General features: G+C 38.5%; 1 protein-coding gene across 6 annotated transcripts; it reads left to right on the top strand.

Moving 5' to 3' along the window:
* Positions 1–949: 949 nt before the first annotated feature.
* On the top strand, positions 950–24,121 carry LOC135197897 (creatinase-like). Of its 6 annotated transcripts, none has more exons than XM_064225114.1 (9): positions 950–1,075; positions 19,369–19,510; positions 20,792–20,918; positions 21,531–21,646; positions 21,893–22,120; positions 22,377–22,524; positions 22,648–22,762; positions 22,981–23,225; positions 23,676–24,121. In XM_064225114.1, exons 2-9 carry the CDS (start codon positions 19,382–19,384, stop codon positions 23,876–23,878), a joined length of 1,311 nt encoding a protein of 436 aa, XP_064081184.1. In that variant the 5' UTR covers positions 950–1,075; positions 19,369–19,381; the 3' UTR covers positions 23,879–24,121. The 6 variants fall into 6 exon arrangements, with proteins under 6 accessions (XP_064081184.1, XP_064081186.1, XP_064081185.1 ...); XM_064225116.1 differs by having other exon boundaries at positions 983–1,121; XM_064225115.1 differs by lacking the exon at positions 950–1,075 and adding an exon at positions 4,606–4,664.
* Positions 24,122–24,285: the final 164 nt, after the last annotated feature.

Here is a 24,285-nt window from a genome sequence, read left to right as displayed (position 1 = left end):
AAGTTTTAGGAGAAAGACTGAGCTATTGCAAACGTCAGTCAAACATGCAATGCATATCAAACGAAAGCAGGTGTGTTCCTTAAAGGGCTCGAAATACCCTCCAAAATTATAGTCCGTTTTTTTAATTTTTGTATTAAGTAACAAGGCGTGATCCGACCTCCAGCTTACTTGGGGCGCGTGCTATAATCTACGGCCAAATCGAGCGTTGTTTCACCAACGAAAATTAAGATAAATACGCTATATTTTATTAGAAATAATCGTTCTGTACTGTTTAGCATACACATTATTTTTTACATTTTCACTCTAATAAATAAATAATAAATATCCTATCCTAAAATTCCTGTATCTTTAACTCAAGGCGAAACACCTTTATCAGACCTTTTCAGGCTTTTCCAGAGGGCTTTCCTATCTCCCAACAATAACAAAACGGCAAGAAACACAACATCAACAAAGTAGTTTGTAGGCTTACTCCCCGAGTAAGTGAAAATGAAACACTGACGTAGAAAGGCACATAACTACAGTCTGAATAGTATTGCCAGGTAAAAACTTCATAGTCATATATTCGTGAAGGCATTTCAGATATAAACTACTCTGGTATCAATTAATTATCAGTAAAACATTTCTTTAAAAAGTTACCTCTTTGTGGAACTCGGACCATCCGGAAGAAAGGGAAAAAAGCTCCTTTGTGGAAACGAGTAAAAACGGAGTTTATCTTCAAATTATAATTACAAAAGCTAAATAAATTTGTACCCAAACCTGTTAATGTCATCTTCCTGAAAATCGAAGTATAAAAACATGAATTCTCACGAAAAACTTCAATAACTGGAAGAGCAAGTTTGTTATCTTTCTCGTAATCAATTGTGATTTTTAAATACGGATGAGCCAGATCAGCATACATATTCAGCAATAAGTCAGCATTATATTTATCTTGAAATCAGATAAGTGTCATCGATATAACGACAGGAAAATAACGGGTAATAAGCCAGAAGGCAGTTGTTCAGCGACAACTCCTCTAACTCGCACATTAAAATATTAGCCAAGAGGACTCTCCCATTGGCACTCCGCCAACCTGCACGTAAGCCTTACCATTAGAAATAAAGGCAGTTTCCTGAACCGCCAAGGTTAGCAGTTTCTCGAAATTGTCATAATTAAAATCTTGTAACAGTGTGTCATTATTGGTAAAAATCTTATTTGAAATAATCGACAGTTTCTTCAACAGGAATATTTGTGCATAAAATCATCGAGGCTTACCATAAATAGGTCTGCGTCCTGACACAAGCGAATTTTTATAATAATAGTTGTCAGGATAATTATTCAGGTGACAAAATATTTTGCCAGTTTTGAAATTGGAGTTTTCATATGAATCCATTTCAGTCAAAACTTTATCTTAACTTCTCTTTCACGGCTTCAAACTCTCTCTCTCTCTCTCTCTCTCTCTCTCTCTCTCTCTCTCTCTCCTCTCTCTGAAATACCAGACCTTAAATTTTTAGCAACGTGCTCTTTCAGTGCTGGATTACAAAGAATCTAAGATTGCTTACAGAGGGAGATCTTATCCTTGCTTGTCCATAGTTAGCGAGAGCAGGTACCGAGATATGTTTATCGTGGGTACCAGGAGGCTATAGCGTCTACCAAAGGAATAATGTACAGTGGTGCTTAAATCTCACGCGACATGATTCCTTTTTGTATAATCCAGATTCTCAGACTCAACGTGAATGTGCAAAGTAGTGTTCAACTTTTTTTTTTATTTCTAATGTCATCCATGTCGCAAAGTGTACGAATTCACAGCTAGCACTATTTTCCTTATGATCCCTTTCACGCATTGGTATATTTCGTAATCCGTGAGATTTGAACTGATTTTTTATTTTTTTAATTGCTTAGTTCCAAGTAGGGAGTGATAAAGTTATCGGTGCCGCCAATGACCACGCGCTTAATATGCTCCTCGGGCTGGTCAACGTAACTACCTCTGCAGCATTATAACACTAGACCTAATAAGCTCAACAGTCATTATAACAACATTTTCAAAATAGGCTTATGAATTACGACAGGTTTTTTTTTTAATGTTGAAGTTTTAGGCTGTGTTCAAGCTGCATGAATGTTGCAAAATGATTTATAGGCATAAAAAAGTAATCTAAGCCTTCTAAGGTGTAATCTCTGTTACTAATAAATATATTTGTAGAGATTACCTGTTATTTGAGGAGTAAAAGACGATGATGATATAAAATAACTTGAAGTGCAAGAATGTGTAGATAGCCTTATTTGCTTTTTGGCCAGAAATTGTTAATAGAGATGTGAATGCTAAATGTAAATAAATCTAACACAACTAGGCCTAGAAGCAAAATTTTTGCTTTGACAAAAGAATAATCGCATAGGTGAATATTTTCTAGTAGCCATCATTTTTGAAGCATTTAAGAAATATAACAAATGATTTTGTATGAAAATCCAAACATTCCTCTAACACACGCTCCCCACACATTGATATAAGTGAGTGCATTCTACTTTTGTATTTACATATTTACATTTTTCCAGTGTTCAGGTGTAAAAGCAATCAAATAGGACTATTTCAAATTTTATGCCTGCTTTGGAAGCAATATTAATGTTATGACAATTTTTTTTTTATTTAACTTTTGAACTGAGGTTTGATGACTTCGGTTCGGTCAAATGCATCAGCGATGTGTGAACAAAAGTTTTGACAATGTTTTGTAAATGTTTTTTCTGAAATCTGGCTACACGTGACATTTTCTTACGGTTTTGTAATATATGACAGATTTCACTCTTATGAAATATAGTCTAGCCATATTGTATGCAATAATCGTGTTTTCGCATTGAAATATCTGATAAATGCGGAGCATGTTAGATTGTCAGTGAGTGAATTTTGAACGAAATCCTATGTGGCAAGAGTTCTGAGCATAGCTGTACAAAGCCACCTGAAGCAAAATCGAAAGTTATTTCACAATTATGTGGAAAAGGGAGGCAGCATAAGGGCAATATATCAAACTGTCTCTTACCTGCAGTATATCATCGGATTATATATTGCTAGTTACTGGTCAGATTATTTGATTTCATGAAGATGATATTCTTTTCTTGCAAAATGTATAATTTGCATAATCTGAATATCCTTAATTTTTTTGGATGTCTTTAATCTTTGAGCATAGACAAACAGCAATTAATCCAACTAATCACCAGTTACCTTTTGTTTTGAGCGTAATGTGCAGTATTTATAGGAACTACAGTAACAGGAGCTTTATTTTCTGTTCATTAATAAATGATCAAAGCACAAAGGACAAAAAGGGCATTGTTACCATCCACGTGGATATGCTCGATCACCTTGAAGATTAGACCTGTCGGTCTGATCTGGTTATACATCTTTTATTGTCAAGGATGATTATTTCTCACATCTCATGTCATTCATTTCCACATTTCTCTCTTTCATTCTTGCACGGAACAGCCACACTTTACTTCTCTTTACCTGCAAACTTCTCACCTAATTGTTTCATGCCAAGCAGTTGATACATACACCATCTTCCCTATCAAATCTTCTACCATCTGTCTTACTTTCACAATCAAGCTCATATGATACACCTTCCCTGGTACACTAAATAACGATTTGACTTTCATACAAAGAACAATTATTATTCCTCTCATGTATTCCATATCTCCCAAGAAAATCCTCTGGTGCTCAATCTTCTCTCATACTGTGTCGAACGGCGTTAGATAAGTATAGAATCCATCCTTTTATTGATGGTAAACCAAGCTGGCACCCTCCATCGTTGGTTCAGCCATTTACAACTAACACCCCTCCTCTCTAAGTTAATAATGGGCAACTTAACTAACCATAGGAACAAAGCTGAGTTACTTAAGAGGACCAATGAGAAAACAGTCTTCGAATTACGTAAGTCCTTCTAATCCGGTACTTGTCATCCAGGGCCATTTCTCAACGTTGGGTGGAGATCTGGATAGGTTTTCCTATGCTTTTAAAAAGAATCCAGGGGTTCCTATTCCCAAACTCTGGAAGTTATATCGTGTTTGTCTTATAAGTAGCACTAATATATGCCAGGGGAAATAGTATCTGTTCGAAAGGGGTGCAAAAGTAATCAGCCTCTCAGGCTTATTCGAGATAAAAAAAAAAAAAAAAAAAAAAAACATAAGAAAATAGTTTGATCTACTTGCATTACGGGCCTGAACTGCTCGAAAAGGTGCTCCCCCATTGAGGTGTTTGTGTTGTGTGTTCTTTATATGTAGATAAACGGACGCTGTATAAATAAGACGGTCATTTAGGTGACTCATATAAATGCAGCTTCATTTATTACCTGTTTCTTCAAGTCAAAACAGATTGTTCATCTTGTACTGGGCAAAGTCAGATGGACTTTTTTTTTTTTTTTTTTTATTGCATTTGTTCCATTCACCTGTCTGCCAGTATATCCGCCCGTCCTTCTGTCGGTCTCCTCTTCAGTATTGTAGGTACATGAAAAAGACGCATTTCACATGTACCAGTATTATTATGTTGTTATTATGTTCAAACATTATTTCACATGTTGCGCGCCATTAGAGTATCCCATGTTAAGTCCAGTAATATGATATGGCAACATTTAAGTATTGGCAACATTGTAATTATTGCTCTCGTGAGGCAGTCTCCTCTCGTCTGTCTGTTTGTTAAGCTGTCAGCTGTTTGTCCCCTGGATCTTGTATATATTTCTACAATAGACATTTAGAACCTACATTTAAGTTGTGTCCTTGCCCCTCCACTTAAGGTTAAGGAGTTTACCAACACATACATGGCGCAGTGAACTTTGGAAGTGTCGTATTGTTTGAAGTTTATCAAGACTCGGACATCGGGAACCGGACGGTCATCGCCATATTGGATGAACGTTCAATTCAAAAGTGCTTTCGTGTCCCAACTGATTTATTCTATGTCGTGTGCAGTGTAGTGCCTCAAGTACTCAGTGAAGTGTTGTGCAGTGCATTGTGCTTTTATAGTGCCTTTTTTGTGTGCTCAGTGATTTGTTATGTCATTTTATCGAGTACCCATTTATTCTGTTGTGGCTTTGCCGGAGCACCGACTGTCACACCCGCACTCATGCCATGTCACGGGATGTAGGGATGGGCAAGTACCGGTACAAGTACCGGTTTTTCCGGTTACAGTAGGGTTGCCAGATTTCAAGATAAGCAATCCGGGACATTCTTAAAATCTCTCTAATACATAGACATCCCCAGATAAACATCATATAAATAGATACAGACGCAGTGAAAAACATCAAGCAAGTATTTTAATAGGATATAAAGAAAAAAAAAAAAAAAAAATTGTTAAACTTTAAACTAATATTTAATGCAAATTACAATAAAGAAACTGAAGAAACGGAAACTAATCCAGAAAATTTGTAATCATTACAAATAATTAAGATACCAAAGTATCTTTTTCATATGAAAACTGAAGATAAATGAAAATAAGAAAATTGTATGCACAGAAATAATGAAAATTGAACTTCTTATTTTATTTGTATTTCTCAGATGATTTTGCTTTCTTTAGAAGTTCCATATTTCCTAATACCTGCCAGTAAAATTCTTTGCATTGACAATTTATGTTCCACTTACACTGTAAAATAGCCTCTATAGTTGTCACATCCAATTTATTCCTCTCGTCAGTCCACTGAGCACTCATCATAGAAAAGACACGCTCAACATTTGCATTATGCGCAGGTATACTAAACAAATATTGACACAAAATTAATATCTCAGAATACTGTTCTTCGAAGTCGAACTGCTGTAGGATAGAAAGCCATTTTTCATGACACATCTTGGTCAACCATTCTTCAGGTTTACTCTGCATTTGTTTATCAAGGAGTATTTTAAATGTTGACCACTGACAGAAAAGGACGTTGTCGTCAATGTTTACACCTTTGTTTTTTAACACTAGACAAGACGATTGTATTTGTTCCCATGCTGGAAGTGTATCTAATAACATCCATGAAAAGATATCAAAACTTTCTAACGATGAAGCCCATTTCTTAAGATAGTCATGGCAAGTGACGTAGTAGTTATCCACCTCAAGTAGGAATTTTTTCATCTCTTGAGATGTGAATTCATCATCTTTAAGGCACCGTTTAACACTAAGAGGAATAAATTTTTCATCCATTCTTGCCTTTATTAAAGCAACTATTTCTTTTAAACAGCCAAGCACTTCAATAATGCTGTTATCTCTCTTTTCAATCTTCATAATCCTGCTGCTAAATACATACTCAAGACTGTGAACAAAATATGGGTAGGCTTCGCTCAGTGGATCGTTACAAAAATCTAAAAGAATTTGAGGAGCTTTTTCTTCAGAAGCAAAGAAAGATTTCAGTGCTTCAAATAATTTTAGAATTCTCTCAACTGCCCTCATCAAAGAAAGCCAACGAGTTTTAGAATGAGAAAGAATTGATGCATATTGAACACCAACAAAGTCGCAGAATTCTTTCAGTTTCTCAGTTCGAACAGTGTAAATACTAAAGTATGAAAACACTTTAACAACGATTACTTCAACATCAATAGCAATAGACAAGACATTGGCAGCGGTATGTGCAGCATTGTGGAGAATATGGGCTGGGCATCCTACACCTTCCATCGAGTCATTCATGCTTTCCTTGACTTTCGAAAAGACATTATTTGTGCCTTTACGTAAACGTCCACCAAAATCAGTATTAGTGTTATCGCCACCAAAAGCTACACATTTTTTAACATCCAGTCCTAATTCGATGAGGCTCTCTCTGCAGAAGTTTGAAATTGTTTCCGAGGTCTCATTTGGAAGGGATTTTACTCGCAATAATTTTATCTGCAAGCCATTCTTCCGTGAAAAATATTGTACAATCAACTGAAATATTTTCTCAGCATTATGGTTACTTGCATCTGTAGATATACTATAAAAAGAAGAATTATTTGTATCTTTAACAACTTCGGCAATGCTATGTGGAGCCAGAACGTTTTTAATTATCGCAGAAATTTTTGTCCTAGCACTAGAAAATTTGCTTGCAATTTTGGAATCAGGAAATACTGTTGGCAGTAGTACATTCGTGCAATCATTTGAACTGAAGGACTGATTATGGCAAACAGTATGAAAGGCCATGGCAACTTCTGCTGCTATTATCTTAGTTTCTTCATCTGTGTTTTTCTTGATCAAGAAATTTTTCATTTTATCATCTTTGGAAGTGGAGGAAACGTTTTGTTTGTGCTTTGTGGTTTCTATGTGCCTCTTGATATCATTCTTCCCACCATGTTCAATAGTGAAATTGCAATGGCATAATCGACAGTTTGCTTCATAACAATTCCTGCCTTGTTTGATAAATGTCCATTCGCTGGAATATTCATCTCGAAACTTACATTTAAGTTTTGACATCTTGTTTTAAAGATGAAAAAGGTAGGCCGTAGCAAACAGTAACGGCACACACACTTGAATGAGAGGCTAATGCAGTACTGATGCAGGAGTGCAACTCGCCAAGCAACGGAACAAGTTGCAAACGCGATTGACTGCGTCAGTCGTCACGTAACTTTTAGCAGCATCGTTGATTCGTTGGGTTATTCAAATTGTATTTTCATCAATATAATTTCAACTGAAAACCTTCACTTAATTTATTTTATAATGTAATGTTCTTTATTTGATTTATTCATTTATTATTAGTCTATTTCATTATTTACTTTTTTTTATGATGAACGAAATCCGGGACAAAAGGCCGTCCCGGGAGGGTCTATCCGGGACTCAGGACAAAATGATCAAATTCGGGACATGTCCCGCAAAATCGGGACGTCTGGCAACCCTAGGTTACAGGCTTCATGGTACATTACCGGTAAAAATCTCAGTACCGGTAATTTACCGTTATTGCTGTTAATTAAGAAATAGTAAAAATGCCTCTCACTATGTGCTGATTGCTGAACCACTATAATACTCACCACACATATAGTACAGTGAACAAAGTAACACCAGTTCTTTTAAAACTAATAGTATCTGTATGACACTATTTCAATTGTGCTGATACGGCAAATGCAACTAGATTCGTTTACTTCTTTTTAGCTTACTTTTATCAATCGACCTACTGTTCTGCATTAAAGTAAAGAGTACTACACTAATTTCAACGAGTTGCCTGGTTGAATACTACTGTATATCTTATGAGGAACAGTTGAATATTATTATTATTATATATCTATCTATCTATCTATCTAACTATCTCTCAATATATATATATATATATATTATATATATATATATATATATATATAATGAATGGCATTGTCGCTTCTAGAAAGTCGGATCTTAATAAAAAGAGTATGGCCAGCAGAAACTTCAGCATTTTTTCGTTAAAACTTTATTTTCGTCGAACGCCTACGTTTCGGGATACAAATCCCATCTTCAGGGCTAAAAACAAGGAAAAATTAAAATTCTATACATTAAATCAGACTAAAATGGGGCACAGTAATAAATTATGCTATTTAAAAAAAAATATATATATATAGATTAATTAACAATATATCAGTGAAATTCGAATTTTATATAAAAGTATGACGGTAACTAATTGAATAAGAGATCGACAGTAAAAAGCAAAGCTACTAAGTACGATGACACTTCAAAATAAATAAACAAGCAAAACACTTAAAAAACACAAACCACACGTGAACAACTAAGAAAAATTACGTTTATTACTAAAAACAGGAGAAAAACATTGAATCGTAACAGGCAAAAAATTTCTGTTTATGATTACAAAAGGAGAAAAATTAAAGAAAAAAAATATATATATATAAAGGCGGACACAAAGCAAAAAATAGCGAAACGAGAACTCACCGGTACAGAAGTATAGATAAGACTGAATTATTTTTTATTTTTGACTAAAGGGGAGAGACAAATATAAAGGCGAGAAGGTAGAAAGGGCGAATGGTCTATTAAGTAATGTTCAGTTGTACAGCAGTTGAATGGTTGTTGAGGGTTGGTGACAATTGTTTAATGAAGAGGGACTCGAGAATGGTAATGACCGGTTATCTATTGCTTGGGATAAGATTTTAAAATCATTGTACTGAATGTTATGTTTACATTTTATTGCATGGTTGCGTATTGCAGAAAATTCTTTCTTAGATAAAGTTATTCCTGTTCGGTGACTGACACCCCGATGGCAGTCGATGCGAACCTTCAACAGCCGACTCGAATTACCGACATAGGTTCCCAAATTTACATTTGGGACAAGTAAACAAATATACCGTTGAAGATCGCATCAACTGCGGTAGGGTGTCCTTGAACTTGAAAAGACTTCTGATTTTTAAGGGGTTTTTGAAGATAAAATTAAATTTAACATATGGGTACATATTGCTGAGTACGACGGTGAGCTCGCGCTTACAAGTTTTATATGTTGAACAAAAAGGCAAGGAATATATCAGTTTTTTTCTTTTTTAGGTACATTAAAAGTAGGTGCTTTCGGTTTAACAATGTCATTTAAAAATTCTCTCAAGATTTTCTCAAATAGGTGGGATGGATAGCAATTTCTGTTAAAATAGTTTTGCAAGAAAACTACTTCCTCATGGAATTTGACCCAGTTGCATGGACACATTATAACGCTCTACACAATAATGTCTTGCATGCATTAAGTTTAAAAACCAACGGACAAAAGCTAAAGAAATTTGTTCCTAAACAGTAAAAGTCTTCTTTCTAAAAACACCAGTTAGAAATTTATCATTACATCGTGAAATTGTTATATCTAAAAATGGCAGTTCGTTATTCGATTCTATGTCCATAGTAAAAATTAATGTTCGGATGAAATGAGTTAATGAAATTAAGGAACAAATGTGCATGATCTTTATCTTTAAAAAGTACAAACGTATCGTCTACGTATCTTTTATAAAAAATGGGTTTAAAAGATGAAGGACACTGGTCAAGAAATAGTTTTTTTCCAAGTGACACATAAAAATATTGGCAAATGTGGGACCTAAAGGAGAGCCCATTGCCATGCCATCAGTTTGTTTGTAAATTTCCGTTAAAAATGAAATAGTTATCCTATCACAGCCAGTTCCAAAAGTTTCCTAAAAGAGTCAGTATCAAAACCTTCAAAAACACTATCTTCGGTAGGGAATAAAGCACTAATTATTATATCTATGGTTTCGTTGAGAGGTACATTGGTGAACAGTGAGGATACATCGTAACTAACCATAAAATGACAGGGTGTTGCTGTAAAATCTCGGGAATAAATTGGGAGGAATTCAGTAATGTATGTTCATTGCTTGTTAAACCGTTGAGTAGGGGGACTAGAAATTTGGCTAAGGCAAAATTTGGTGAGTTATAGGCAGCTAATATTGGACGTAAAGGAACATTTTCTTTATGGATTTTAGGTAACCCATACAAGGAAAACTGAAAAAGAAGAGCCAGTACTATAAAGAGACCGATATGTCTGATCATTCAAAACATTATTGTCAAAAAGTTGTTTAAGGCTGCGATTAATCTTGTCCTCGGTCTTGAATATTAGACTAAATTCTGGAGGTCCAACCTCCCTAAATTTTGTAGTGTCGGAAAGGACATTGTTCATCCTACTGGATAGGGATGCATATATCAACAAGATGAACAATGTCCTTTCCGACACTACAAATTTAGGGAGGTTGGACCTCCAGAATTTAGTCTAATATTCAAGACCGAGGACAAGATTAATCGCAGCCTTAAACAACTTTTTGACAATAATGTTTTGAATGATCAGACATATCGGTCTCTTTATGTACTGGCTCTTCTTTCAGTTTCCTTGTATGGTTACCTAAATCCATAAAGAAATGTTCCTTTACGTCCAATATTAGCTGCCTATAACTCACCAAATTTTGCCTTAGCCAAATATCTAGTCCCCCTACTCAACGGTTTAACAAGCAATGAACATACATTACTGAATTCCTCCCAATTTATTCCCGAGATTTTACAGCAACACCCTGGTCATTTTATGGTTAGTTACGATGTATCCTCACTGTTCACCAATGTACTCTCAACGAAACCATAGATATAATAATTAGTGCTTTATTCCCTACCGAAGATAGTGTTTTTGAAGGTTTTGATACTGACTCTTTTAGGAAACTTTTGGAACTGGCTGTGATGGATAACTATTTCATTTTTAACGGGAAAATTTACAAACAAACTGATGGCATGGCAATGGGCTCTCCTTAGGTCCCACATTTGCCAATATTTTTATGTGTCACTTGCAAAAACTATTTCTTGACCAGTGTCCTTCATCTTTTAAACCCATTTTTATAAAAGATACGTAGACGATACGTTTGTACTTTTTAAAGATAAAGATCATGCACATTTGTTCCTTAATTTCATTAACTCATTTCATCCGAACATTAATTTTACTATGGACATAGAATCGAATAACGAACTGCCATTTTTAGATATAACAATTTTCACGATGTAATGATAAATTTCTAACTGGTGTTTTTAGAAAGAAGACTTTACTGGTTTAGGAACAAATTTCTTTAGCTTTTTTCCGTTGGTTTTTTAAACTTAATGCATGCAAGACATTATTGTGTAGAGCTTATAATGTGTCATGCAACTGGGTCAAATTCCATGAGGAAGTAGTTTTCTTGCAAACTATTTTAACAGAAATTGCTATCCATCCCACCTATTTGAGAAAATCTTGAGAGAATTTTTAAATGACATTGTTAAACCGAAAGCACCTACTTTTAATGTACCTAAAAAAGAACTGTATATATCCTTGCCTTTTTGTTCAACATATAAACTTGTAAAGCGAGAGCTCACCGTCGTACTCAGCAATATGTACCCATATGTTAAATTTAATTTCATCTTCAAGAACCCCTTAAAAATCAGAAGTCTTTTCAAGATCAAGGACACCCTACCGCAGTTGATGCGATCTTCAATGGTATATTTCATTTGTTTACTTGTCCCAAATGTAATTTGGGAACCTATGTCGGTAATTCGAGTCGGCTGTTTGAAGGTTCGCATCGACTGCCATCGGGGTGTCAGTCACCGAACAGGAATAAACTTTATCTAAGAAAGAATTTTCTGCAATACGCAACCATGCAATAAAATGTAAACATAACATTCAGTACAATGATTTTAAATCTTATCCCAAGCAATAGATAACCGGTCATTACCCATTCTCGAGTCCCTCTTCATTAAACAATTGTCACCAACCCTCAACAACCATTCAACTGCTGTACAACTGAACATTACTTAATAGACCATTCGCCCTTTTTCTACCTTCTCGCCTTTATATTTGTCTCTCCCCTTTAGTCAAAAATAAAAAATAATTCAGTCTTATCTATACTTCTGTACCGGTGAGTTCTCGTTTCGCTATGTTTTGCTTTGTGTCCGCCTTTATATATATATTTTTTTTTTTCTTTAATTTTTCTCCTTTTGTAATCATAAACAGAAATTTTTTGCCTGTTACGATTCAATGTTTTTCTCCTGTTTTTAGTAATAACGTAATTTTCTTAGTTGTTCACGTGTGGTTTGTTGTTTTTTAAGTGTTTGCTTGTTTATTTATTTTGAAGTGTCATCGTACTTAGTAGCTTTGCTTTTACTGTCGATCTCTTATTCAATTAGTTACCGTCATACTTTTATATAAAATTCGAATTTCACTGATATATTGTTAATTAATCTATATATATATATATTTTTTTTTAAAAGCATAATTTATTACTGTGCCCCATTTTAGTCGAGTTAATGTATAGAATTTTAATTTTTTCCTTGTTTTTAGCCCTGAAGATGGGATTTGTATCCCGAAACGTAGGCGTTCGACGAAAATAAAGTTTTAACGAAAAAAATGCTGAAGTTTCTGCTGGCCATACTCTTTTTATTGATATATATATATTATATTATATATATAATATATATATCTATATATATTATATATATATGTATATATATATATATATATATATATATATATATATTAGATATGTGTGTATAGGCTAAACATAGAATATTTATACAGTAGTTATGAATCCTCTTTAAATAAATTATCATAATATGCAGTGTTATGCATCAACTTTTAATATAAACTATCTCTGAATTACCATTATCACTAATGAAATAATTGGTGGAATCGCGGAACACATTAGTAACCACAACACGCCATTAACACGACTCGACACCATCTTACCATTTACCTAACTTGCATTGCCGGGAATACCATTTTAGCAACAGTCCAACATACCACTCACGATTGCCTTGCTAGTGAAATACATTTTACTGGTAAAGTACCGGTAATACCGGTAACAGTAAATTTTTTACCGGTTTTACCGGTAACGATATTAGCGGTACTTGCCCATCCCTAACGGGATGACAGTCGACGTGGCAACCAACAGATTCTGGCAACGTCGCCTTGGATGTGAGCTGCCGTAGGCAGACACTATCGCTCATTAGTCCCCTCGTTGGCTGACGTATTTCTCGCACATACGCACACACTTACGCTTCAACGAATTTTATTTATTATTCTTGTATCAGATGTTTTGGAATAATTTTAATAATTTTGTTGAAACTTTATTCTTGCGCACTGCACATTGACAATAATGACGGACTCGAAAAGTACGCCTGCAGACCATTTAGAAGAGCCCACAGAACAGTGGCAATCCAGTAATGTGGGCGCCCACACTCTGAGTGTTGGGGGAGTGTTGGAGCATCCAGTCTCTCCCTCCCCACCACTCTTAAGCCCCCGCTACCAGCCCCCATCTACCTCTCAAGCTACTGGGACAGATTTCCTCGCTTTGATTAAGTTTTTAGAGGAATCTCGCTTGTATGAGGATGAGAGAAGAAGAAGGGAAGATGAAACAAGAAGACAAGACAGACAACGTGAAGAAGAAAGAAGGAGGGAACAAGAAGCAATTCGCCTTAGAGAAGATGATCTTAGAAGAGAAGAGGAGAATGCAAGGTTTACTGCCCTCATTCAAACTCTTGCACCAATCATCCATTCTCATTCAGGTACCCTTACACCTGGCACAGAGGTGGTTTCGAACTCCAGTCAACCCTCTCTTCCACCACCACAGAAAGCAACTGCGCAAACGCCACCCCCACTGAAGGCAGATGCAACATTCCAGATGTTCAGGGAATGGAGACGTCGGTGGGATGACTATGCTGTCATGGTGGATCTTTCTAAGCTTCCACGGGAGAAGCAAATGATCCAGATGATGGCATGTGTTTAACCCTGGAAACGCAAGCGGTTTGTTTAGAACACACACTTCAAATATCTCCCTCTACAGATAAGCCTGTAGATGAAGTCCTGGATGCCTTACAGTCACATATAAAGGGTTTAAGGAATGAAGTACTTCGCCGAAGAGAGTTACTTAGCTGCAAGCAATCGGAAGGAGAATCTTTCGCTGATTTCTATGTGAAACTTCGACGCCTTGCGGAAGAAGTTGATTTATGCCCAGGTACCGCCATCGCATGTGAAGAGACCCAGCTGAAAATGATTATCTTGATGGGCATTCGAGACGCGGACTTGGTTCAGAAGTTGATCGCCTTGGATGCCAATTCTTCTTTGCAAGATTTCATCACCACCTGTCGGTCGTATGAGGCGGCTAAAACTGCAACTTCTGCCATACGTGCCCCAACTAATCAGCTGTGTGCTGTTTCGGCCTACAAGAGAAGCAAGAAGTCAAGCGGAAAGCATCCACCTTCGCCGAAACCCTCGAACCCAGCAACTTGGTGCCCAGTACTGTGCTCCGTCCATCATGATCAAGACAAATGCCCTGCGGCCAACAGTACGTTGTAAAAGCTGCGACCGCGTTGGCCATTGGTCCAGGACCATGAAGTGTCCTGCCAGCAAGGTCCAGTGCCGTCTGTGTCACCGCATTGGACACTTCGATAAGGGTTGTAGGGAGAATAAGAAGAATCTTCGTCAGGACAGATCTTCAAGCAACAGTGGTGCCTCTTCAGTCAACAAATCGCAAGATTCAAGGATCAGCTGTCGTCGCCTAGGATCGCCTCGCACCATTTCCAAGACGCCCAAACCTATCTGTGTCCTCTTGTCGTTTGGCGATGTTAAGTCTCGCGTTAAAATGTTACCAGACACAGGTGCCGATGTCACTGTTATTGGAAAGCAGCACCTTGACACATTGGGTATCTCCAGGAGCTGTTTGCAGACGCCTCCGCAAAGTGCGACGTTCACCGCGGATGGATCTCCAATGTCACCTGCTCTGGGTATATTACAAGCTACCCTTACACTAGGCAAGCGATCCTGTCTCGCCAGGATTCAAGTGCATGAAAATGTGGAATTTCCACTTTTATCCTATGGTCATTGTGAGGAACTGGCCATAATATCTCTAAACCTATTTTAGAGGTCAAACACGTTAATAGAGTCAAGGAGCTACCCATCTCAGCGACCACATCACCTTCAGCAGCAAAGGAATACTTTCTTCAAGAGTTTCAAGATGTGTTGGTCTCGAAAGAAGAGTTGAAGACAGCTCCTCTCAAGCCTATGGCTGGTCCTCCCATGAGAATCCACCTTAAGGATGGTGCAGTGCCTTTTGCCATCCACACCCCAAGACAGATTCCATTCGCTTTTAAGGACCAAGTCAAAGAAGAGCTTGACTCCATGGTGGCCCAAGGGATAATCAAACCTGCTGGTGATGACCCGTCAGTTTGGTGCCACCCTCTCGTCGTCGTTCCCAAGAATGGGACAGGAGTACGAATTACTGTCGATCTGACCAAGTTGAACAGCCAAGTTTCTCGTCCAGCCCATCCTTCACCCACACCCTACGCCGCTATTTGCAGTGTAGGCCCGAAGGCTCGTTATTTCACCACAGCTGATGCTCTCTATGGTTACTGGCAGAAGAAGATCAGCATTTAACCACCTTTATTACGCCATATGGTCGGTTCATACATTGCAGAGGACCGATGGGCTTCGCAGCTACTGGAGACGCCTTCTGCCTGCGAGGTGATATGGCCCTTCAAGGTGTCCAAAACTGTGTTAAGGTCATAGACGACCTTCTCCTCCACGACGAAGACTACGCTACACACCTTCATCGTATCCACGAAGTGCTCACCCGGTGCCGCAAGTTTGGGATCACACTCAACAAGGATAAATTTGTGGTCGCTGCACCCTCCGTGAATTTCTGTGGGTACAATCTCTCAGGAGACGGCAATCTCAGCTGATAAGCAGAAAGTCGGTGCCATCAAGGATTTCCCAACCCTGCTAACCTGACAGACCTCAGATCGTTTATGGATTGGTCAACCAGTTTAGCGGAGTTCACACCTGACATCTCCATTGCAGCCCAACCTTTACGTCCCCTGATGAGTCCCAAGAGAACATTTGTTTGGACCCCCGACCATGATGAAGCATTTCAACGTGTCAAGTTAGCTCTCACCAGTCCACCAGTTCTCGCCCTCTTTGACCCAGACCTACCTGTTGTTCTTCAGACGGACGCTTCACGCCTCCACAGCATTGGATATGCCCTCCTGCAGGACCATGGTAATGGACACCTGCGTCTAGTTCAGTGTGGTTCTCGGTTTCTCGCTGACGCAGAGACACGATATGCCACCATCGAGCTTGAGATGCTAGCCGTTGTCTGGGCAATGTCGAAATGTAGGCTATATTTAGCAGGCCTACAGAATTTTACTCTGATGACGGATCACCGGCCCCTCATACTATTCTGAACAGTTATACGCTGGATGCCATCGAGAACTCTCGTCTCCAGCGCCTCAAGGAGAAAATCTCGCCCTACATCTTTACAGCTGTGTGGCGTGCGGGTAAGTTGCTGTGCATCCCAGATGCATTGTCTCGCGCCCCAGTCAGCCACCCCACACAGGAGGACGAGATCTCGGGTGCTTCTTCCGCTGCTCATCTTTGAACTGTCATGGCTGTGAACGCCGTTATCCTTTCAGACGAGTCTCCAGCTCAGGATCCCGACAGGATACTTCAGGATCTTCGTGACGCAGCGAAAGCAGATCCTGCGTATACTCATCTACTCGATTGTGTCACATCAGGATTTCCTCGCAACAGATATGACCTTCACAATTCCTTACTTCCTTATTGGAAACTACGTGAAGATCTCTACGCCGATGGTGACCTTGTCCTGTATGGAGCAAGGGTTGTAGTTCCTGCCGCTCTCCGTCGTCGCACCTTCTCCCACTTGCATGACAGCCACAGAGGTGTGGAAGCAACCAAGCGCAGAGCAAGGCAGTCAGTTTTCTGGCCTGGCATTGACTCTGATATTGCCAACACAGTCAGAGCTTGTGAGGCATGTCAGACATTGCAGCCATCTCAGCCGCAGGAACCTCTAATGAATGACGACAACCCGACAAGACCCTTCGAGTCCGTCTCAGCCGACTTCTTTGTTGTTGCAGGGAAGTCTTTCCTCTCGTCGTCGATCGCCTGTCAGGATGGCCTGTTGTCGCACCCTGCCAAGGCGATACTACCGCTTCCAATACTATCAGGATCTTCTGCCGCTATTTCCGTGAAGTTGGTGTCCCCCTTCGCCTAAGGACAGATGGAGGCCCCCAATTCACCAGCGCAGAGTTCAAGGATTTTATGAAGCGATGGGGAGTTCGACACATGGTAACCTCACCCCACTACCCACAATCGAATGGTCACGCTGAAGCCGCTGTGAAGTCGATCAAGCACCTCATCCTCAAAACAGCCCCATCTGGCAACATTGATTGTGAAGCATTTGACCGAGGCTTATTGGAGCTCAGAAATACTCCTAACTTTACTGGATGCTCTCCTGCCCAGATCCTGTATGGCTGTCCTCTCAGGTCATGTATCCCTGCCCACCCTCAAGCATTCTCCAAGGAGTGGCAGGTCAAGACCGAAGATTGTGACCGCCGCGTGCTGCCGCTCGTTACAAGCAGGTAAGACCCAAGTACGACAAGCATGCCCACCCCTTACCCACGTTGAGCGTCGGACAGCAAGTTCGGATTCAAGACCCGACCTCTCATCGTTGGGACAAAGTTGGCACTGTCATGGGTCATGGAAGGTCAAGAGACTATCAAATTCGTCTCCCTAGTGGTCGTGTGTGGTGGCGTAATCGTCGTTTTCTTCGCCTGGTGCCACCCACTAATAGTGACCCCTTTCTCCCTGTCCCTGTGGCCCCTAGAAAGAGAGTCCTTAGTCAGTATTCCTCCAGTAAACCCACGTCATTCCCAAAGACTCATGGAAAAGGAGTCCGCTCGAGAATGCACTACGAGCGTGAGGGGGAGGGAGGTGTAGGTACATGAAAAAGACGCATTTCACATGTACCAGTATTATTATGTTGTTATTATGTTCAAACATTATTTCACATGTTGCGCGCCATTAGAGTATCCATGTAATGTCCAGTAATATGATATGGCAACATTTAAGTATTGGCAACATTGTAATTATTGCTCTCGTGAGGCAGTCTCCTCTCGTCTGTCTGTTTGTTAAGCTGTCTGCTGTTTGTCCCCTGGATCTTGTATATATTTCTACAATAGACATTTAGAACCTACATTTAAGTTGTGACCTTGCCCCTCCACTTAAGGTTAAGGAGTTTACCAACACATACAAGTATAATATCTGTCAAGTTTACCCTCCCAATTCCCAATCGGTCTGTTCGTCTGTGTGTCTGTCACATCTACTCTGTCGTCACGGTATCTCCTCTTAAGAGACTGAAGGGACGGCTCTCAGACTGTACAATGGTAGACCACAGATGTGCGTGTACGGAGTAATTTATGTCTTCCTGTCTGTGCATCAGCGTGTCTGTCTCACTTGTCTTGTCATGTCGGTTCCTACATGATCTTAATTAAGCAGGGGCGTCTTTTGTGTGGGGGTCGTTGCCTCGGGGGCACTTAACCCCCTCAAAACACTGATGCCCCCCCCCCCCCCCCCAAGACTTGGTTTGCCAGCCTAGTCTTTGAAACAACAATAATAATAATAATAATAATAATAATAGTAATTTTCACTCCAAGGGTGATAGGGCTTGCTTCGCTTATCACATCATCCATAACATAAGTTCTAATGCTTTGCCCTCCCCCACAGGATAAATCTGAAACAACGCCACTGATCTTAATGCATTTCAAAGTTGTAACGAAGATGAAATGTCGTGAATGGATGCCAGTGCAGAAAATTTTATAATTTTGTCTGTGTGTCCACTTCCTATCTGTAGGCATAGATGCCACAAACGTCTTTTCTCAATTTAGTGTGCAAGAGTTTCGGGTAATAAATGTTGTTATTTTCCATTTGTTGTATTTTATTTTATTTCACCAATTTCGAGTATGTACCCAAAGATAGCGTATGATGTATGTTTGTTGTGCAAGGGTTTGACTTCTGTCATTGAAGCTAATCTGGTAATCTCTTTAAAATTAAAATCACTTCAGCCACTTCCTAAACTGATCTAATCTGCAAATAAAATCATCTCAAGGTCGCATGAATATTTAGCATATAAGAACCCATGAGTTTGTTGGTCTTCCGCCAGAAATTGACGAAGAATGGCATCCGTTCTGTCGCTCCTTCGGGCTGGAGGGAAGTTCCTTCGACATGCGTCATGGAGGTACTCCAGCAATGACGTCACTGCTTTTGTGGAAAACAGGACCATGAAGATATACAATGGAGAGAAGGTAAGAAGTTACAGGTGATCTCACAGACAAGTGGATATCAAAACCCTTGCATGGCCAGTAAATAGTTTGTAATATATAATATATATATATATATATATATATATATATATATATATATATATATATATATATATATCTATAATATATATATATATAAATATATATAATATATGTATATATATATTTTTTAAAATAAAATATAATATGATAATTATATTATTATATATATTATATATATAGATAGATATATATATATATATAGGTGTGTGTGTTTGTGTGGAAGAAAGTGTGAATGTGGTATATAAATGAAAGAGAAAAGGTGGAAACTGTTGAGAAGAGCTGAAAGGATGAGAAACATGGAGATATGTAGAGATGATAATGAAAAAGGTTAACGTAGGTAACAGACATCAGAGTTTGTTGACATGGTCTGGTCATGGGATAAGAATGGATGACGAAAAGGATGCATAATTCATAAGTGTCAAGAGGGAGAGGACACAAAGGCCTGTGATTGGATAAGTGGCGTGAAAATTATAGTGTAGTTTGATGCTTTGTTGATGAGGCTTTTATGTATGAATGTAAAGCAAGCGGTGGAGTTCAAAGCCAAATAGATTACATCCTGGTTAGAGGAACCAACAAAAACAATTGATGAACTGCAGAGTGATCTTGGGAGAAGCGTGTGTTGAACAACATAGGTTAGTGGTGATGGGTTTTGAAATGAGAGGTAGAAAACCCAAAATGAGAAAGAGGAGATCTAGAATTAAGATTTGGGAGAAAGGGGGAGGCATTTTAGGAGGACTGTAAAAGAGGGATGGTTGGAAAGGGGGAACATAGAATTTAGACAGGGTAACGGAGTGGAAAATATCTGGGCAGACATGAGAGAAATATGTGTGGGGGAATCAGAGGAACTGGTGGGAAGAACTACAGATATGGGGTCGAGAGGAGAAAAGTTGAGGTGGAATGGAGAGGTGCAAGTTTCAATTAAAAGAAAATCATCAAGGATAGAGGTGAAAATATATTTTATAGGGGTGAAGACATTAAGAAGAGACAGAGACTATTTTAGAACAAATGTTTAGTACTGAAAATAATAGAGAGGAGATGGGGGAAGCACAGAGGGTAGAGGGACCAGTGATAGAGATACAGGATACGGATACAGAAGTGAAGAGAGCATTAAGTAAAATGAAGAGTGGTAAAGCACCAGGTCCATCAGATTTCCAAATTAAAACGATAAAAAGGTGTTGGCGTAGCAGACCTGTCTTATACCCTCAGATTCCTTTGTGACAGGCTCCTCCTGGCCTCTTTAGCTCGGCAGAGATCGAAGGACGGATTACAAAACTGAGAAATTATATGCAACAAGAAGGACTCGCTGCTTGTCTCCTCACCTCTATTCATAACGTCTGTTATTACACAGGTAAGGATATCAGAAGAAGCTCTCTCTCTCTCTCTCTCTCTCTCTCTCTCTCTCTCTCTCTCTCTCTCTCTCTCTCTCTCTCTCTCTCTAAATTAAATACTTGTAAATAATATGATGGTTACTAGGCAGATGTATTCGTTTATTAGCAGATTAGTTAGAAGGTTGCACTACACACTTAGTATTGACTTTTTTCTGTTTATGTTACCAAGCATTAACTAAGGCAAGTGGTGGTAGCAGAATAGTGCTTCTGTGATGACATTTTTTCTCTTTTCATATTATTTGTAAGTTTTCTAAAGCGTATCAGTTTAGTTGAAAACCAAGACTAATAGGATTCAGGTTGACAGATTTTGTTTTAGCCTTCAAGATATTCCAGAACGATAAAGATATGGACTTAAAATTAGATTTTACCACTTATAGATACTGAATACAAGGGCAAATTTTAGCATTGCTTTAAGATAATACCTCTTCCACCGCTATGGATTATGCCTGCAAACTAGTAGATAACCATTTTATAGAAAAAAGTAACCTTTTGATCGCCGGGTACAATCAAGCTGTTATATGGCCTTCTGAAAAATGTCTTATAGGATATTAATAATCGTAACTTTATTTCAGGTGGATTTATTTATTGTGCTTTCGGAAGGCCTTATGGTCTGTTGGTCACGCCAGAAAAACACGTCTCCATCTCGGCTCTCATTGATTATGGCCAGCCTTGGAGAAGGTCCCTTCATGTAAGTAATTTTTTTGTTAAGGTTTGTTACATGAATAGGAAGTTTAATTAGGCTATTTCTCAACCATTCCTGAGTTATATTTTAGTTATCGAAACCCATCAGAACCAAGAAGTCTCTCCTTCGTTACTATCAGCAATTAGAAGACTTAACAAAAAATACTAATATTTGTGAAGATCAATAAAAGCAGTAAATGACAGGATTTTTTATATCTCTCTCTATGTCTTATCAAGAATATCTGTTTTCCAGGACAACATCATCTTCACCGACTGGAAGCGAGATAACTACTACAGAGCCGTAGTCGAAGAGCTCGGTGACACTCGAGGAGCAATTGGCATCGAGTTCGACCACATGGACCTCCAGCGCTTCAAGAAGCTCAAGGACCACTTGCCTCACAGCAATGAGCTCAGAGACATTTGCGAAGCCACCATGAGGATGAGAATGAAGAAGAGTAATGAAGAAATTGCAGCGATAAAGGTAGGACTAAGCTATGAAGAGATAACAAGTAACGTTAATTTTGCCCTTGCAAATTGTAAGGAAAATAGTCTCAAAAAAGTTAGAAAAAAAAAATTTTCCTGCTACTGTAAAACTGATTCTGTGTAAATCCATGTCTTCAGTAATTCTGAAAGAAATATTGTAGAACACCACATTTAAAATAATTCCAAAGGGAATACTGTACCCCAGCATATCCATCGTTGTTTCAAAATAAAGACTGTACTGCATAATTCCACAGAACAGCGCAGCCACAGCTGACATCGGTGCCAGGGCATGTGTCGAAGCGTTGGGCGAAAACGTTCCAGAGTACGAAGTGGCATTGGCTGGTACTCAAGCAATGGTCAGAAACATCGCAAAACTCTACCCAGACAGTGAACTTATGGACAGTGAGCTTTTTTTAGTCATTGTTATCCATTCCCTGTCAGACACCAGTGTCAGTCTTTTGCAATAAATGGTGGCAATATACTTTTTGCCTCTTGTAAGACTGACGATTCCACATAATGTTTCAGCATGGGTGTGGTTGCAGTCAGCCATAAACACAGATGGTGCCCACAATCCTGTGACCACCCGCAAGATTCAAAAGGGGGACATCCTTTCTCTAAGCTGTTTTTCGATGCCCCAGGGGTCAGTTTCTTATTTTTTTTGTTTAATTCTGTTGCTCTCGTATAGTCTAAATTGGTTGTTTATCTAGACTATATGTTTTATACACAAGATTAGAATCTTATATTCATGTTGATCTTTTCTACAAATATTTTCTTGATTTTCATATTCAGGATAATATCAAGGAAGTTCATTCCCTTATTAACTTACAGTATCCTTTGTACTTGCTTTGCTCTTCACAGATACTACACGTCAGTAGAAAGAACAATGTTCTTGGATCACTGTAGCGACGCACACCTTAAGATTTGGGAAGCTAATGTTGCAGTGCACAAAAGAGGGCTTCAGCTTATTAAACCTGGGGTCAAGTGCAGCGAGATTGCACGAGAACTCAACGAACTATACGCCCAGTTTAATCTGCTGAAGTATAGAACTTTTGGCTATGGGCATTCCTTTGGGGTACTCTGTCATTACTATGGACGTGAAGCAGGTACTGTATTGTATTTGAGTGCCATATTTCTCTTCTAATGTTTATAGAGTCAAAATTTAACTTTAAATCTTGCAATTCTGAGCAAATCTTCTGACACTGTGCATTACATTCTGAGGTTAAAACCCAGAAACTGTTAAGTATAAATTCAGTGAAGCGGGATCTCCCAGTCGTAGACCATGTTATGTAGTACAGTACACTTCATAGGCATTAGGTAAAATACAAGTACCTTAAGAATGAGAGAAAGTGTTCGGATTTGTACATATCTCGTCGAAATATTTTCATATATATGCAACAGTTGCAACAACTTTCCTTTAGTGCCCTAACGTGTTATCACTGTGAGTTTCGCTGATCTGAAATCATTTTATAAGACAGAAAAGAAGATATCTTGAATGCTTGTTTACGTAAAGAGTAATATGAAGGTATATATAACCATGTCAATTACTATTCCAGAACTGGAGCTTCGCGAGGACATTGAAACCGTGCTGGAACCAGGTATGGTCGTATCCATGGAGCCCATGGTAACCATTCCAGAGGGTCAGCCTGGTGCCGGAGGTTACAGAGAGCTTAATATCTTGGTTATTAATGACGATGGATCAGTGGACGACATTACTGGCTTCCCATTCGGTCCTGAGCATAATATTATCAAGAAGTAAATCTTTATTCTCTTACTTATCCTATTCAGACTTCAACAGAAACTGAAAACTGTGACACAGAAAATAATAAATTTCATAATAACCGTACTTTGAATAAATGATCTTCATTAAATTATATCTCGTATAGTCTCACAAACGTAAATATCTAAAAGCAAAATGTATGTCTGATAAACTGATTGATAAAATCATTTTAATTAAACCCACAATGATATTCAAGTTGAAATAAAGAAAGAGCAAAGCTTATTTTTACTCATTACATCTTGGAATGCTTTCATGAAAGTGTAGTTAGGAATTACTCTGCCTCTGTGCTGGACCGCTTCACTGAGCTACTGAAGCTATGCAATCAGCTGAGGATGTCCCTCTCTCTGATACTTGACATCCTGAACTTATTCATACAAAATTTGCAT

The sequence above is a fragment of the Macrobrachium nipponense genome, chromosome 21 (assembly GCF_015104395.2).
Source record: "Macrobrachium nipponense isolate FS-2020 chromosome 21, ASM1510439v2, whole genome shotgun sequence".
In the NCBI taxonomy this organism is placed as follows: domain Eukaryota; kingdom Metazoa; phylum Arthropoda; class Malacostraca; order Decapoda; family Palaemonidae; genus Macrobrachium; species Macrobrachium nipponense.
This window is presented reverse-complemented; position numbering and strand designations above follow the sequence as displayed.

Coding starts and splice junctions, on each gene's coding strand:
- LOC135197897 (XM_064225114.1), top strand. CDS start 19,382: ATGGCATCCGTTCTGTCGCTCCTTCGGGCTGGAGGGAAGTTCCTTCGA. Junction 22,763..22,980: donor TGTTTTTCGATGCCCCAGGG/GTCAGTTTCTTA, acceptor TGCTCTTCACAG/ATACTACACGTCAGTAGAAA. Junction 23,226..23,675: donor TTACTATGGACGTGAAGCAG/GTACTGTATTGT, acceptor TTACTATTCCAG/AACTGGAGCTTCGCGAGGAC.